Source organism: Phocoena phocoena, chromosome 2, assembly GCF_963924675.1.
Source record: "Phocoena phocoena chromosome 2, mPhoPho1.1, whole genome shotgun sequence".
Classification (NCBI taxonomy): domain Eukaryota; kingdom Metazoa; phylum Chordata; class Mammalia; order Artiodactyla; family Phocoenidae; genus Phocoena; species Phocoena phocoena.
Window position 1 is genome coordinate 126016459 of NC_089220.1, and position 15987 is coordinate 126032445.

The 15987-nt window shown below is 46.8% G+C and overlaps 1 protein-coding gene across 1 annotated transcript in view; it reads left to right on the forward strand.

The window, feature by feature from the left end:
* Window positions 1–15987, forward strand: part of ADAMTS17 (ADAM metallopeptidase with thrombospondin type 1 motif 17) — a 355743-nt gene that overhangs the window by 186840 nt on the left and 152916 nt on the right. The window contains exons 9-10 of the mRNA XM_065871925.1: window positions 12015–12155; window positions 14111–14261. Coding sequence (XP_065727997.1) covers window positions 12015–12155; window positions 14111–14261 — 292 coding nt within the window. The remainder of the gene's footprint in view (window positions 1–12014; window positions 12156–14110; window positions 14262–15987) is intronic.

A 15987-nucleotide genomic window follows, 5' to 3' on the forward strand; every position in this document is an offset into this window, starting at 1 on the left:
AAAGCCTCTCCTGATATGTGTGGTTTCAGGGAAGGAAGGGAGTGATGGTCATTAGGAGGGAGCAGGAAACAGCCTGTCCTTGGGGTTTCTGCTGTCTGGACATCCTGGGCCCTTTGGGGTCCCTGAGGGGTCTTTGAAATTTAAGAAGCTGCAGGTTCTCTCTGAGCAGCAGGTCCCCCCTGCAGTCAACTAATCCTCTCCTCTGCAACGCCTTTGAAGGGGTAGGAAGTGCTGGGGGCTGGTTTCCAACACCCATTAAAACACCGGCCCCTGGAAGAATTGGGGACAGAGATTGCCTCCAGGTGGGGGTGGTGGGAGGATGTAGGGGGGAGCCTAGGAAACTACTATGGGGGAGGGGGGACTCAGTTTTCAACTTATACCCCTTTGTCTCTGAATTTCTACCATACAGTTATTTTAGCTACTCCACACCAGGCCTTCTCCTATTGGCTGAGAAAAACCCTCCCTGAGAAATCAGGCAGTTGTTATTGTTTATGAGTGGAAAGCTTATTAAATCTACACTTCTAAGCAAAGTTGCTAAGTCTAGGTGGAATTGAAAATAATCTTGTCTAGTTAAGAGATGTCAATGGTTAAAAAGGAAACGAATATTCACTGTCCTTTTGTTTCTTTGGGGGGAAAAAGGTCAATATAAAACTAATGAATTTAGAGCATTTCTTTTAAGTAAATGCTTCTAAAAGATGGTCATTTTGAGGGCTGACTGTGAGGTTTTTCAAAACCAAACCAAATTTAATCCTGCAGTCTGTAGATGACCTTTGAATGATTTCCAATTTGCTGTCTTCTCAATCCTCTAGACCCAGGTCCAGTCCCCATTCACAGGGTGGCTGGGTTGGACGAAGGCAGAACCTGTGAGGTGGACCAGAAATCTGATTTCAGACCAGAACGCGGGAGACCCTTGGTTCCAGGAAGAACTTGCTGCAACTGGCTGTGTGGTGTTGGGTGGTCACCTCTCTCTGGGCTCCAGATTCCACTTAGATGCAGACAGAAGGGTTTTCAAGAGCCCTTAACGTCTCAACTCCTGTGGTTCTTTAGAGCCTGAGTCTCAACTAGAAAAGGAATTAATATCTTGAGCATCAATTTCCTGGCAATATGTTTTTAATGTGCAAAATTTTCAAGTACCAAAAAGGAGAGGCAGGGTGAATATTGCAGAGCACTTCGAGGTTCCCAACCCTGACCCCACACTCCGGGCGTTATTCCCAGAACACACTGCGCCCACCCAGCATCTCATGGACCCAGGTACGTCTGTCTTCCTCTCCCACCCTCACACTCTGAGCCTCAGGTGTAAATGGGAGGTGGGAGGGTAGGACTGTTGCTAGTAATGTCTCAGAGTTGTGCTTTAGATAAAGATCCGGGGGGGCATCTAAGAAGATGGGGACCAAGTCTGAATCCCCTTCTTGAATGTCACAGGAGCTCCAGGTTGGTGCCCGGAGAACAGAGGTGTGATTCCTCCAAGCTGGGTCCAGGAAAAAGCTCTTGGCCGCTCCCCAGCACCTCTGCTCCCCAAAGCCATGTCCATACTTGGCAGCCCCTCTCCTCTCCACACTATCTTGCTGGAAGTCTCAGTGCCCTGAGAGCAGACCTTGAGCCCCTCCAGGCCTGAAGGCTCTCAAGCAGGCTCTCCGCTGCTAAGCCTAAGAGGAATTTTCCGTGCCATCCACCGTCTCCTGAGGGCTCCTGCTGGCCCCCAACCTCTAAGACGGCCACTCCTGCAGGGGTTAGCTGGTTCCCATCCTTTGCCCTCCTTTGGGTCTGGGGGCAGATTTCATCCTCAAAGAGCCAGGCCATGCATGGAGATTTGGAGTATAGACTGTCCAGGCTCAAGTTATGCTTGGCCATTATCAGCTGTTTGACCTTGGGAGAGCTTCTCAACCTCTTTGCCTCAGTTCCCTCATCTGTGAAGTGGGGATGGTAATAGTGAGTTGATGGATGCAACATGCACTGCCTGGCATGCTGAAAACGCTATTTCTCTGCTCTTCGGGCACGCCCCACGCCACCCCCGCAACTCTTGGGTATGAGGTCTCTGTTGTGTATCACACTTCTTCCCCTGCTCTCTCAATATTTTTCCTGCTCTTAGTGTGCTTTTCAACATCTGTGTTGAGAGGGACCCACCTTGGTCTGCACCTTAGATATGTGTCCTGTGGGCACACGAGTGCTCAGCGCTGTGCCTGGCACGTGACACATAGCAGAGTCTGGATGAAGCAGAGTCTGGATGAATGAGGGCATGATTAGAAGGGATTAGGGTATCTGCTCCAGCCCTCCAAATCCTCTGAGGCTTCCCCAGCTCAGACCTCAGTGAGCAGCAGCTTTCAGCAGATGAATGAGTGTATGAATTCCCGCCCCTAAGATGCACATAGCCCGTGGTGGTGATACCAACGTCATTTCTGCCCCTCTTTGCTCCATCTGCCACCACAATGCCCGACACACCTGCCATGATAGTCACTCCTCTGGATGGATATGCTGAGGCTGATGGTGTTAAAATGCAAAGTACTTTGGGGACTAGGAAAGGAATGTTCCTCTGAACCAGGGACTTCATGAGGAGGGCAGAAGCAGACAGGTAACCCCGCGCCTGGGACATGGTGGGGGAAGGGAAAGAGTCACCACCCTCTGCCCTTCTCCACCTCACTGCAGAGCTCTGCTGTGTGGGCCCCAGAGGGACCAGGAGCTTTGACCTTGGCCTTCTGAAGCACTCCGCAGGGGACAGCTATGGAGGATTCGTGGCAGCTATAGATTTCCCTGAAACTGAGAGATCACTCCCCATTTACACATCAGTTTTCTTTCCATTGTGCACAGAAAGTTCCTTCTTGACATCTGGAGGGTAGTCTATGTTAGCCCGAGATTCACTTCTTTGGAAGGTTTTAGCTATCTTTCCATTTCCTGCCCTATTCAGTCTGGTGCCTGCAGCACCCTTAGATGAATTACACTTTAGGCTAAGAAGCAGAAAGCATATTCTGACTCTCACCCAATTTCCCAGTTTCCTTCAACAAACTAAGTGCCGTGATTCTGCGAGCCCTCTCTTTGGGCAGACTTTCCTCGGCAGAACCTTGGAAGCACATTGCACGAAAGGAAACACTTTGTACTCTTCAGCTCCCTTGCTGTGTTCTTGCTTGATAAGCCAGGCATGTGGTCTTCTCAGAGAGCCAACCTGGAACCAAAATTCAGGGTTGGTCTCCCCAGCACTGCAGGACACTGTTGGCAGACTGGCGAGGGGTGAGTGGAGCCACAAGCTCAGACCCACTTATGCCGCATCAGCCTGTGTCCTCAGAACCCTCCCCATGCCTCACGTGGGCCTCCGTCTAGTGCATCTGGGCCTAAAGGAAGGCCCACTGCAGACTTGAAGGAGACCAGGGGTCCCAGTGAATCATCGTGCAATTTGGGAGGGGGGCTGAGCCTTGTTGGTGCTGCTATAGCATCTACACGGCTTCATGGCATTCTGGACTTAAGCAGGTCATGTCAGGCCCTTTCCCGGGAGCCCTTCTGCACTCCAGGCCCAGAGCAGGCCACAGAAGGGATGACGGCTGTAGGGCCGGGATGACATTCACTGTGTCAGTGGTTAATTTTAGAAGAGCTTAGTGCTTTCGTGAAGTTTTCTTTTGAAATAAAAATGTTTCCTCAATAGATTATCTTCCTTTAAAGAGCTAAGGAGAGCCTCAGAGAACTTTTTAGCAATAGGAATATCTCCTTTGTTTTGCCTTATTACAACCCACCGTTCACTTTTTCAGTTAGTGAAGGCACCTGATCTTATGCCATTCTTTGACGAAATTCATTTGAAGTTGAGAATGTCCCAGATTTAAAGGCACATAAGAGGCCTCCGTGGGAAGGCATTTAGAGAATCCCTCTCTTCAGATATCATGGTCTGAAGCAATTTAGGCTGACGTTCTTTCATTTTCTTGGATGTTCTATAAAGCCTTTGTAGATCTCTAGTTTCTTCCCTTCTAATCCATCACACCACAGCCCTGTGCTTTGGAGGTCTGAGCACAGATGGCACCGTTAGTACAACCATTTTGGAGGAAAAATAGGCATGAGGTCATACAAAGAGTCAGTATGAGACAACATGTGTCCCCCCTCTAAATGCCCGTGGCTTTCAGCTTCTGATGTCTACACCTGGCACTGAGTCTTCTCCAGTTGTGTCATCAGGTTGTCTTATTTCTCTAAGTATCTGTAAGCCTGTAAGTAATTTGTGGGCCTGGATATACTCCTGTATCAATGTGATGACATCCACAGCTCCTAGCACAATGGTGGTACTCAGGTTAGTTGAATCAGATTCTTGTCTCTGCCTGTATAGTTCAGTGTGGTAGCAATTAGCCACATGTGGACCTTTAAATTTATCTCAATTAAAATTTAATAAAATCAGAGTTTCAGTTCTTCAGTCATACTAGCACATTCCAAATGCTCCATGGTGCTGTATTGGATAGTCACACACAGACTGTTGCATCATCACAGAAGGTTATACTGGACAGTGCTGGTCAGCACTTGCTGACTTGTCTGTGATCACTGCCAGACTGTGGGCTTCCTACAGGCAGGGCTGCTTGTGCCCCTCACTGTTGTGTACTCGGTGCCCTGAAAGTGCTGGTACGAGATAGGGCCCACCCAGCTCTTATTGGAAGAATGAATAGCAGCTCTGCCTTACCATTGTGCTCAGTCTTCTAGATCAGAATCACAAAATGATTCCATTTTGAACTGGAAAACCCCTTGAACGCCTGGTTCAAGTCCCTCACTTCCCAGCTAGGAGGACAGGCCTGGGGAGTTAGGAGCTTTGCCTCAGCTCCCCAGAAGAATCTGGGCAGGTCTTTAACATCAACCATGGCCTCTGTCTTTTTGGACCATCGCTCTGTCCACTTTGTCAGACTTTCTTTAGTGTTTCCTTTGAAATGCTAACAAGGAAGCCCACTTAAAATGATTATTTAGAAGAAAGTGTCCTTAAGCTGACCAAGTTAACCTAGCTGTAAGCAGTCTAGAACAGATGTATCCAGTGTGCAAATATTGGTAGCATTTCCATTAGTTTTGGGAACAGGATAAAGGTTCCCATGTTCTAACTAATAATTTGCATTGTTTTTGAAGTCCATCAAACTTCATAAGGCAAGGAATGAGATGTAAATCTTGAAAGGGAAGAGGCAAAGTGGTCATTATCTGCATTTTGTAAGAGAATCATCTGGCAAACTGTTGGAGCCAGTGAGTGTTCATCAGGGTGCAAATCACAAGACATACAGTGATCCATGGTTTTCTTATACACAATTAGTAATCAGTTACAGAAGAATAAAAAGCAGACCTCGTTCACAACTTCAGCCAAAGGTGGGAAATACCCAGGAATGATACTGATAAAAAAAAAAAAAAGGAAGACCTTGATGATGCAAACTACAAAACTTTGCCAAAGGGCATTCAAGAAAGCCTGAAAAAGTGAAAAGGTGCCCTAATGTCCCAGGATGGCAAGACTCAAAACTTCAGTGATGCCAGTTCTCCCCAAATTAATCAATTTAATCAGTACAATACTAAACTAAAAGGACTTGACAAACCAAAATCATATGGAAGAGTAAAGTCCTCCAAAAAGACTAAGGAAAGGAGGGAAGGAGAATTGGCTTATTCCTTCCACTCACTCTCCTTGCCGTGACAGAGGCAGTTTTTTCTTAACACCCTACAGCCTTTTCACCTGAATCAGTATTGTCCCCTCTGAAATAGTCACTCACCTTGGGAGGGTATATCCTTATTTCATCAATGTAGCCATCATTCTAAACTGCTTTGGAATTTCTACCTGGAAACAGCTTCAGACACCCCCCCCCCCCCTTCTATAGACTACTTTCTCAGGCAAAAGTCAACATGGCTTTATGGATTTTTTTTTTTTTTAGTAAAATTTGCAAACGTCATTTGACTTCCAAGTCTATGGAAGTAACAACACACATGTTTGCGTGCATTGGCTCTGGATGGGCTCGTGGAATGCTCTGAGCAGTGGGGGCATCATAGGAAGAGGCTGAGAGCCTCCCGAGGAGGTGCCGCTTGTTTGTTCTCGTGCTTATGTTGGGGGCCATCCCCTCATGCCAATGATGAATGCCAATGAGGCAGTGGGGGGAAGGGCGCCAAAGGTAGCCTCTGTTCTGTGTGGTAGTGGGCTGTTATGTAGACCTAGATGCTCGTGTGCTGCTTTCACTTCACAGCCATTAACTGAGCCCTACCGTGTGCCCAGCCTGCTCTGAGAGCCGGTGGAGCAGAGGAGGGCAAGACCATCTCACTGTATCAGGACCACCTTCGTCATGTGGGAGCAGGACCACAGCTGCAGGGGCTGGTGAGCCCGTAGGAGCTATTTGGGCCAGGAGACAGCTTTTCACTGAGATGACCCAGCTGTAACCCCAGGGCCTGCATCCCTCAGGTCTTCACCAACCCCAGGCTGTGGGATGCACAGGAAGTTGAGCAGGAGTGGACCTGCTGCTGGAAGACAAAGAGAAACAGGGAGCTATGCCACAGGCTACCACCATCACCCTTTTCCTGTGAAGGCAACACATGGTGTAGACTGGTGGTTGTCTGTGATTATCCTCACAGCTGTCCTGGATGGGGTGACCGCCTGCCAAGAGCAGTTGAGCTGCTAAGGCTTCCATGAAGCCTCTGTTCAGGGGTCCCATCCTCTCAGTCCCTGGGCCACATCTGCCAGAACAGGCCTGTTCTGTTCAGTTAACTCATTGCAGAAGAGAAATGGAATTTAAAGGCATATGATAGGGTAAAAACTGTTCAACTTGCCATGAGCCTCCCTTCCCTTTTGTGTGACCTCTCCCCACTTCCCTCATTAACTCCCAGCTCTCTGAGGGCACCTGAGTTTTCAGCTTGGGCACAGCCAGCATTCCTTCACTCAGACATGTACTTAGAAGCAGCAAGACTCTCATCTCTTCCAGATCCCACTACTTGCCAGGCGCTTTGGTATCTGTTTGACCATGAGGAATGCTCATCCCCATTCCTTCAGAATGTAAACTTTATGGAAGCAGGGGCCTTGCCTGTGCCGGCATCTGGGACAGCATCTTGTCATGGAGAGCATTTGACACATATTTGTTGAATGAATGAATGACATTAAATACCATGAGCCCTATTTAGTCATAGATAAGGAAGCAGAGGCTCAGAGGTGTAACGCTGTTCCCTCAAGAGGCAGAGCTGGAATTTTCATTCGGGTTAGTCTGACTCCAAGCCAGGCCTTTTCAAATACAGTGCTCTACTTCTACATGAAAAGGGGGATTTCATACCATCCTCCTGAGGGTGCACGGCCACAGGCATGCATGCATGCACCCATGCTCATTGACCAGAGTGGGGGATAGAATTGCCCATGCTTTGTTTTCTTTTTCTCTCTTTTTCTATCTCTCATCCCAGTTAGTTGAATTTTTGTTAAAATAAAAGTTTAAGGCCCATTTGAAGTGGATCTCGTGTGTGTGTGTGTGTGTGTGTGTGTGTGTATGTATGTATGCATATATTTATACACAAACACATGCAATCCCAGGCAAGACTGCTTTGAGGGAAGGCCAGACCTGACTCATATACTTGACATCAAAATCCCATCTATATAAACCTGAAAACGTGAGTGTTTTTGTGATTTCAGTACTTTGGTTAGCTATGAGAGAGATATACTATTTACTGTAATGTACCTTATCCATTTTCACCTACTATGATGTTATCCATTATAGCAAAATGCACTGAACACCAACACTATATTGGTTGTTATTTACCCAGTAGTGATTCAGAATTCCATGGTGTTTTAAGATTATTTGTATTATGATGGTCCTGTATGTGGTGGAGGTGGAGGCCCTAGATCTACTCTGGTAGTTGCAGTGTTCCTGAGTCCCTACAAGCTGGTGAGCTCAGTTTCCTGTATAAAAATAAAAGGAAAAAATTCTCCAAGGTGAGAGAATGTTGATGCTATGTTCCCTATAAATGGGGTTATTGATGATCCTGACAATTAACCCTGTTACTCAACCTGTATAAATGAGTGTAGCCTGGTACCCCTGGTGACTTTTGACCCTTGTAGATAAAGTTTCTGTGTAGCTACAGTTTGAGGGCACAGTCTGGTTCTTGGCAAAGAGGTAGTGGCAGTAGAGAATTTCCCTTCTAGTGTAATGCTGAGGTGTTAATTATTATTTAATTAATTAACAATAATGAATACAAACCTGCCTGTCATCTCCTAGAAACTGCCATGGGCCATTCCTGTTATTACAGAGTCAGTAAACATTTATTGAAAAGGGACTAGCAGGCAGTATGCCCCCAGGGCAACTGAAGCAGGACTCCAGCCAGCCCTGACCCCTCCACTGGAGAGGGTCCCCTCATGGGAGCCATTTCCTGGGTTTTTCATTCCACCCCAAGCACTCGTTTTACAAACACAGCCAAGAGTACTTTGAGGGGAGACAGACCTGGCTCGCAAACCTGACATCAAAACACCAAAGTGTCCAAAAGACAGACAGACAGGCTCTGAGCCAGGTAAAACTGAAGCGTCCAAAATGGCACAGGTACCAGGCCCAGAACACCTAGTATCCCCCATGCCTTCCAGGGTTTGGAGTGAACCTAGTACAGGGGGAGCATTGCCTTTCAGAATCCCCACATGGTATATATTGGATTTCCTGAAGCAATTTCAGAGCAATGTGTTCTTTTGTTTTAAGATAAAATCTACTCAAGGCCATTAAGTTATTATTGTGTCTGATAAATCTGGACCACATGTGACATGAGGCCCGTCTGTGTCCTTAATCTCAGTCACTTACTGTGTGTGCTTAATGCTACATGTTTTTGTTAAATATAATGTTACCACAGACATAAACCTAAAATAACATGAATTTTTTCAGTCAAGTGATCTTTAATTTAAACTAAAAATAGCCTAAACCGTAGTTTATGTAGACCTCAAATATCAAGACTCCCACCCCAATGCGAGTTCAGCAAACTGTAAACTTATGAGGCACTTGGTTAGCATTTGAACATTTTAAACCAGATCAAGCACAATCTGTATTAGAGACAAGCTCCAGAAAACCCAAGAGTTGCACTCCTGGCTGATGCTGCTGACTGGAACATTCCTTAGGGAAGTCCTTCTCTGGGGGCTGGCAGAATGAACCGTTAACACAACACCCTGCAGGCATAGGGGTGTCGAGGGCGCAGTCAGCGTTTCTCAGCACTTTTGTAAACATAGTTTTGTCTCCGGAGAGACCAGGTTCTCTGGCCAGCAGAGTCTGGAATGTGGGCGAAAGAACCTCTTTGATTTTACAAGCAGCTTGATCACCGGAGAAAAGTTGGAAGCATGTCACAAGTGAAACATTCCTCCATGTGTGGCAAGGCCATTCTGCCAGGGCTTGGATCTCCTCTGATGTGGTTTCCCAAACAACAGGGAGCATCTGGTGGCTGCTCAGGGCGTCCCAGCTCAGGACGGTGGGAGAGGTTTAGGATAGTGTGTTGATTCTCCCTGGGATTGGATTCTCCAGGGTCTGCAATGATGCAGTTTGACCTGCTCCACATGCTGTGCTTACACTATGTCCTTAGAGATGGAGGTTGGAGCCACTTTTCTCATGAGACATTGTATTTCTGTAACCTCTACACGTACAGCAGAGTTCCCTGAAAGCCATCAACATTTTCAGATCTACCCATTTGAAAACACTATCACCACTTTTATTTATAGACACCAAGTCAAACCCTAAATCAAATTTAAGCTGACTTTTAATATCCTTTGCTACATGCAGTTGAAAAACCAGTCAGTTCCTATGTTTCCTGAAACAGAGATAGAGGTATAGATATAGATATAGATATAGGTATAGATGTAGCTATAGATACAGGTACAGTTAAAGATATAGATATCAAGCAGGAAAAAAAAATAAAAACCTGAGTAATGACATTGAAAAATTATTCTTATTGGTCAGATGTATCTGATAATTTCTTGGTTCTCTACTTCACCCTAATTGGATGGATTCTTGACATCTAAGCAGGAGAGCAAGACTGCATCTACCCAGAGATGGTTTTCATTTTTCTGTTGAGCAAGCTGCTGCCGCCCTAGATACCATGCATGAGGATCCTCCGATTTTTGGATGTTTACTGCTGCATTAAATAGTTAATCCATTTGATAAATATTTACAGAGTGCTTGCTCTGTGCCAGTCACTCGTGGATAGGCTGGGATGGAAAGCTGCCCTGAGGGCACCTGGTGGGGTGGAAGAGCCTGTGGGAAATCCCAGGAGCGGGCATTTTTCAGGGAGAGGTTTTGGCAGGAGAGGCCTGGACTGAGGGGAAGGTGGAGCCAACATGTAGGCGGCACTGCAGAAGCTTTCCTTTCTGACAAGATAGCAGGATAGTTGTTGGTCAGTTGACCCCTTAACCAAAAAATTGGTTCAAATGGGGAAATGTAAAGAAATTATACTTATGTTCTTAAACATTTTGTCATTTTGTTTTAACTTAAGCCATGAAAACGTTCATTTTTTTCACCGGTTTTGTGGTGGGAGTGAAAGCCTTTTCTTTGAAGGAAGCCGATTGGGCTTCCATAACCTTCACAGAAACCACAACTATAATGTGATGACTTTAAATCCAGTTTCTTTCTTTTTCTTTTTTCTTTTTTTCTTTTTTAGATTCAGCAGAATTTGAAAGACCCATGTGAAGCAGTCTAGGGGCAGATTTTTGTGATTTTTTTCCCTCATCTTTTACAGTTAGACAACTGTAAAAGACTCTGCACACCCAACTTGGCAGCCTATTGTAGCTAGTAGCTAAATTAGTCTTCATGAAAACAACTTAACTTTTATTCTCATATTTCGTTGGTTAACACAACATGTAGCCACATGTATTGATTGAAGTAACAGAACTACTGACATAAATAGGTTTGAGTATAAATACTGTTGACCCTTGGTAAGCGTACCCTCAACTATGGGAACAGACACGTGTGGGTGACCAGAGGGGGCCCTGCCTGCCTGGAGCAGGAGCTCAGATGCCAGGCCGTGTTGTCCCGGGGACAGGAGTGGCATCAGCTAATCCAGCTCCACGTGGGGGTGGCCAAGGGAGCCTCTCTGTATAGGAGCATGGAGTGGCCTGGGGGTGTGCAGAGCAAGAACACAGAGGAATTGATGAAAGATGGTCAGAGACGTATGAGGAAAACGGGGAAAATATGGCTGCAGAGAAGCATTTAGAACCTCTTTTCATAATTACCTCTGTTTGTGTCTGTCTCCTCTCCCACGCTGACTTGAGGTCAGGGATGGCTTATTGTACACCATTGTTTCTTCTCCCTCTAGTCCATTCCCAGCACTCGAGAAACCTCTCATAAATATGTTTGAATGAATGGAAGTGTGTGTGTTTTCCACGGGGCTGTTGACAAAGAGTGAGCAATCCTTATGCACAGTGAGTCTCTCCCCTGGAAGTCATGGGTCAGCAGACTGTGGGCCACCTGATCACGTGTGTTATGTGTCTCGGCTTTACCCCACTGACAGCGTGTATGTGAACTGAGATCATCGTTCAGCTCACATTGCATGTCAGCCTCCCTCGTCTAAGCCAGCATCCTGGTGTCTTCCAGGTACAACTGGGTGGGAAGGTGACAGATATGATCTTGGTGGATCCAGCTATAGTGATATGAAAGACAAGCCATAATTGTTCATGAGTTTTCATAAGTCAAAGTCTTGGTTGGTTCCCACTACACGTTAGCATAGTGACTTCTCTGCAGGCAGTGAAACACTAGATCATTAATGCTAGGATATGTTAATGTGGAAAAGCAAGTCCAATCATCAGAACTATAATATTGCAGTTAATGTAATTGGTTTATTCATTTATTATTCATTTGTTTTGTGAATGCTGTCTGTTACATGGTCAATCAGTCTCCATTCACTGGGTAAGCAAGTCATCACCCTCTCTATTTCTCTATAAGCTTGTGACTCCTGGTCTGCTCTGTGAGAGTGGCAGAGAACCAGGTATCACCTGTGCCACCTTTTGTGTTTAAGACATGATTTAGGTTAGCGTAGTGTGTTAAAACCTGGATGAGGAGATGAGAAGCCTGTAATGAGTGTCCTTTCCCCTCCTTTCCCTCGGGCAGCTTGGGAATGAACCACGATGACGACCACTCCTCCTGCGCTGGCAGGTCCCACATCATGTCGGGAGAGTGGGTGAAAGGCCGGAACCCCAGCGACCTCTCCTGGTCCTCCTGCAGTCGAGATGACCTTGAAAACTTCCTCAAGTAAGTCCTTGAATTGTTCTGTACAATCAATGCAATAGAAAGTACTACAATACTTTCTAAAGACACAATAGTTGGAGTCTCAGTCAGTGTGAGCAGAAGGGAATCTCTTAGAATTCTCAGCTGGTCAAGCTTCCTCCCAAGTGTGCATCTGGTATGACACTGGGCACCCAGCTGGTGATCATAAAACTTATCGATGGAAATGTCAATGCAGTGACTGTATCTTGACAAGATTTCATTTCACTTCTCTGCATTATTTTGACTGTGGGTGGGCACCACCCTAGTGACACACTTTGGCTACTGTAGAACAGGGCATTTCCACAACACTCAGGCTGCTTCCCTGGACAGGAGTCCATCTGCTGGGAGGAGGGCTTGCTCACCTTCCTCACTTGTGGGACTGGGATGAGTTTATCTCATAGCCACTTTCTTTCCAGAATGTGTCTGCATCACTCCATTCTCAGACTTCCGTGGAAGAATTGGCCATCTGATGTCAGAACTTTGTCAAACAGAGTCTGTGCTCATATACAATGTGGATCCCTTAGTGTCAGGGCCTCAGGGCTGAACTTACAGGTTTGACAGGCAGACCCTGATTGTTTCACCACTTAATTGCATCATCTCTACACCCCATGGTGACTGAAGGGGTCAGTGAGTCTCTCCTACACACAGAGCTTTATAGTCCAATAACACAGTGGAATGCCCAGTGAACTCAGGGAGGAGGACCAAAGGCATCACTCTGGCTTCATCCTGGGTCTTCTTTCATGAGGTTTCCTGTGGTTGGGAAACTAAGTGGTACACAGGGCTTAAAAATGGGCTCATTAGGACTTCCCTGGTGGTCCAGTGGGTAAGACTGCACGTTCCCAATGCAGGGGGCCCAGGTTCAATCCAGAGTTGGGAAATTAGATGCCACATGCATGCTGCAACTAAAGATCCTGCATGCTGCAACTAAACATGCCACAGCGAAGATCCCACGTGCTGCAACTAAGACCTGGTGTGCCAATAAATAAATAAAAGTAATAATTTTTTAAAATGGCCTCGTTAGTTTTAATGTAGTCTATTTCCTACTGACTACTTGTATCACCAAATCATAATGCAATGTTGGAAGCCACTTGACATTATTTCATTTTACCCAGAAGGGTCAGTGAAACAAAGGTATTTTCATCTGCTCACATATACAGTACTGGTCCCACTGACTTTGTTGAAGTGTCCCATGAGTTTGAGCCCAGGAGAGGTGAACCAGTATCAGCCTGTGTGTATTGCGTGCGTGCAACTCTTTTCTTCAAGAATCTTGGCAAGAGGCTGGGTTTTCTTTTTACTACCATCTGCCTTGTTTTAGGAATTAAAAAATAAAAGCATTCAAGTATTTAACTCCTAATGGAGCCGCAGCCACACAACCCCCAGTTTAATTTTTCAGAGCTGTTCTCAACATCTCTGAACATTTCCATCCTGGTTGAAATCCCCAAGTCCTTTGCACGGTGTGCCACCAGTCTGGCCAGGTGGGGCATCTGGACCAGCCAGCAGCCATGGCCCCCCAAGAAAATCTACAGAATTGGAAATAAGCTTGCCTATTTTATTTATTTATTTAAAAGAAAACAACCCTACTCCAATTGTTTCTTTATTCATAGTGACTTTTGCTAAAGCCACATTCTAAGAAAATATCATAGGACTCTATTTCAAAAGCATTTTCATCCAAGAAAGCACTCAGACTCCCTGACAGAAATACATTAGCCATGTGGGTGATAAGCCCAGGCCCTTTCCTAGTTGCCCAGCTCTCATGGCCTCCAGACTAAAGATCTGCATTCAGCTATGTGGAAAAAGAGCAAAAAGTGCAGCCCATGTGTCTGGTGCCTGGTCATCTCCCCATAAATAATTTGGAGGTTCCTGCTTCTCAGTGACTGAAAAAGCAGGACAAAAACCTGGGTGGTACATTTGCAAACCAACTTGCCTCTCGGCTGTTTCAGGTCAAAAGTTAGCACTTGTTTGCTGGTCACAGACCCCAGGAGCCAGCACGCAGTGCGCCTGCCCCACAAGCTGCCAGGCATGCACTACAGCGCCAACGAGCAGTGCCAGATCCTCTTCGGCACCAATGCCACCTTCTGCAGAAACATGGAGGTAAGCAGCCTCAGGAGGGGAAGGCTGGCTCAGGAAGGAGCACCTGGCTTCTGTGGGAGGATACAGGCATTTACACTACACACACACACACACACACACACACACACACACACACACATAAACATATGTGCATACGTGCATGCACATACATGCACACGAATATACCTCATGAACAACTTCACGGGGCACCCAGAGTGAGCCACACACATACATGTGCATGAACACACACACACACATGCACACATAGGCAGGGGGATGGTTCAGAGTTACTGCTGACACCAATAGCCTAATGTTTTATTTTGTTTTGTTTTTTAATCCAAAGGTGTTTCTTTCTTAGTAGCCTGTCTTAACATGAAAACATTAAGACACTAGGAAAAAGTAAATTAGCCTATTCTTGGAGGTGATATCAAACCCGGCACAGATATAGAAGAGAGCCAAAAACTACTGGACGTTGGAGAGTGTCATATTGAGAACATTTAACAAATAATAAATTGATTATATGATAATAGTATTAATAACCCCATTAAAATGTTACCATTTACTGAACAATGCCCACATGCTTTGCCCTAAAGCTTCCAATGTGCCTGCTATCAATTAACCCTTACCACAGACTCCCGAGGTTACTGCCAGGTTACAGGGTACTTACTATTCCCAGGGTACAGATGATAACATCAAGCCTCAGGGGTGAACTGATCATTCAGAATGGCTTGGCCAGTAGATAAGTATAGGATTTGACTCAAGTCTGTTCACCCCCAGAGCATGCACTTTCTCACCGTACTGCAGACAGCTGGGCCACTTCTGTGGGCGGGGGGGATGTGCCCAGGCCCTGGGGCAGGCTGTCTCCATGCTGGGGCCCCAGGGGAGGGCCAGAGCAGCCTGTGGCTCAGCCAGCAGTTGGCAGCTGGCTCAGGGATGGATGCGGAGCCGGCACCATCATGGGGCAGGAGGACAGGAGCAGGAGAACCAGCTGGGGATGTGTGGGACTCAGGAGCCACCCAGTGGCAGTCGGCCTGGAGCTCAGGGCAGCATCTAGTCCCAGGGAGGCAGCCTGCAGGGCTGGATGGGTGCCCAGAGCAAGAACTCAGGACGGGAGCAACTCCAAGACAGATGGATAGACCGGGACTGTGCCTTCAAAATGAGACCCCGGGATCCTGGCCAGCACAGCAGGTCAGCCTGGACTCCAGGAGGCGGGATGCTGCCTCTTGAGCGTTTCCTGGCTATGCGTGAATTGGTTCAGGAAATCTGGGTGGAATCTGCAGGTGGAGCACTGCCTGCCATTGTTTGGAGTATGGAAAAGGGCCGTGCCTCACAACCAACCTAGCACCTCCTGCTAGCTGTTTCCTTAAAGGGCATTTATTCACAGGGTGTCCTGAGTCTTCCTCTTCTGTTCCCCTGTGGAGGTGCCAGCAAGGATCTCTTCCAGGCCCTGGTAACAGGAAGCTGTCTCCCACTTCACACCCAGCCACGGCTGGGTTGAAGGACACCTCCCTGGGGAGATGGGACCAGCCCCCCGATCCGATCATCCCCAGTGGTCTGCTACGATGTCTGGTGCTCACCATCAGCCTTGACCATTGAGGCTTGACCATTGAGGCACTCATTCATGTACCATAGGCTGGCCAAGAGGCATCCTGTTTGTCTGTCCCAGCCTTCAGTCACTTAAAGTGCATGATGGCACAGAACTATCAGAGAGGGCAGGTTTCAGAGGGTCGTTTGATTGTGTGGTGAC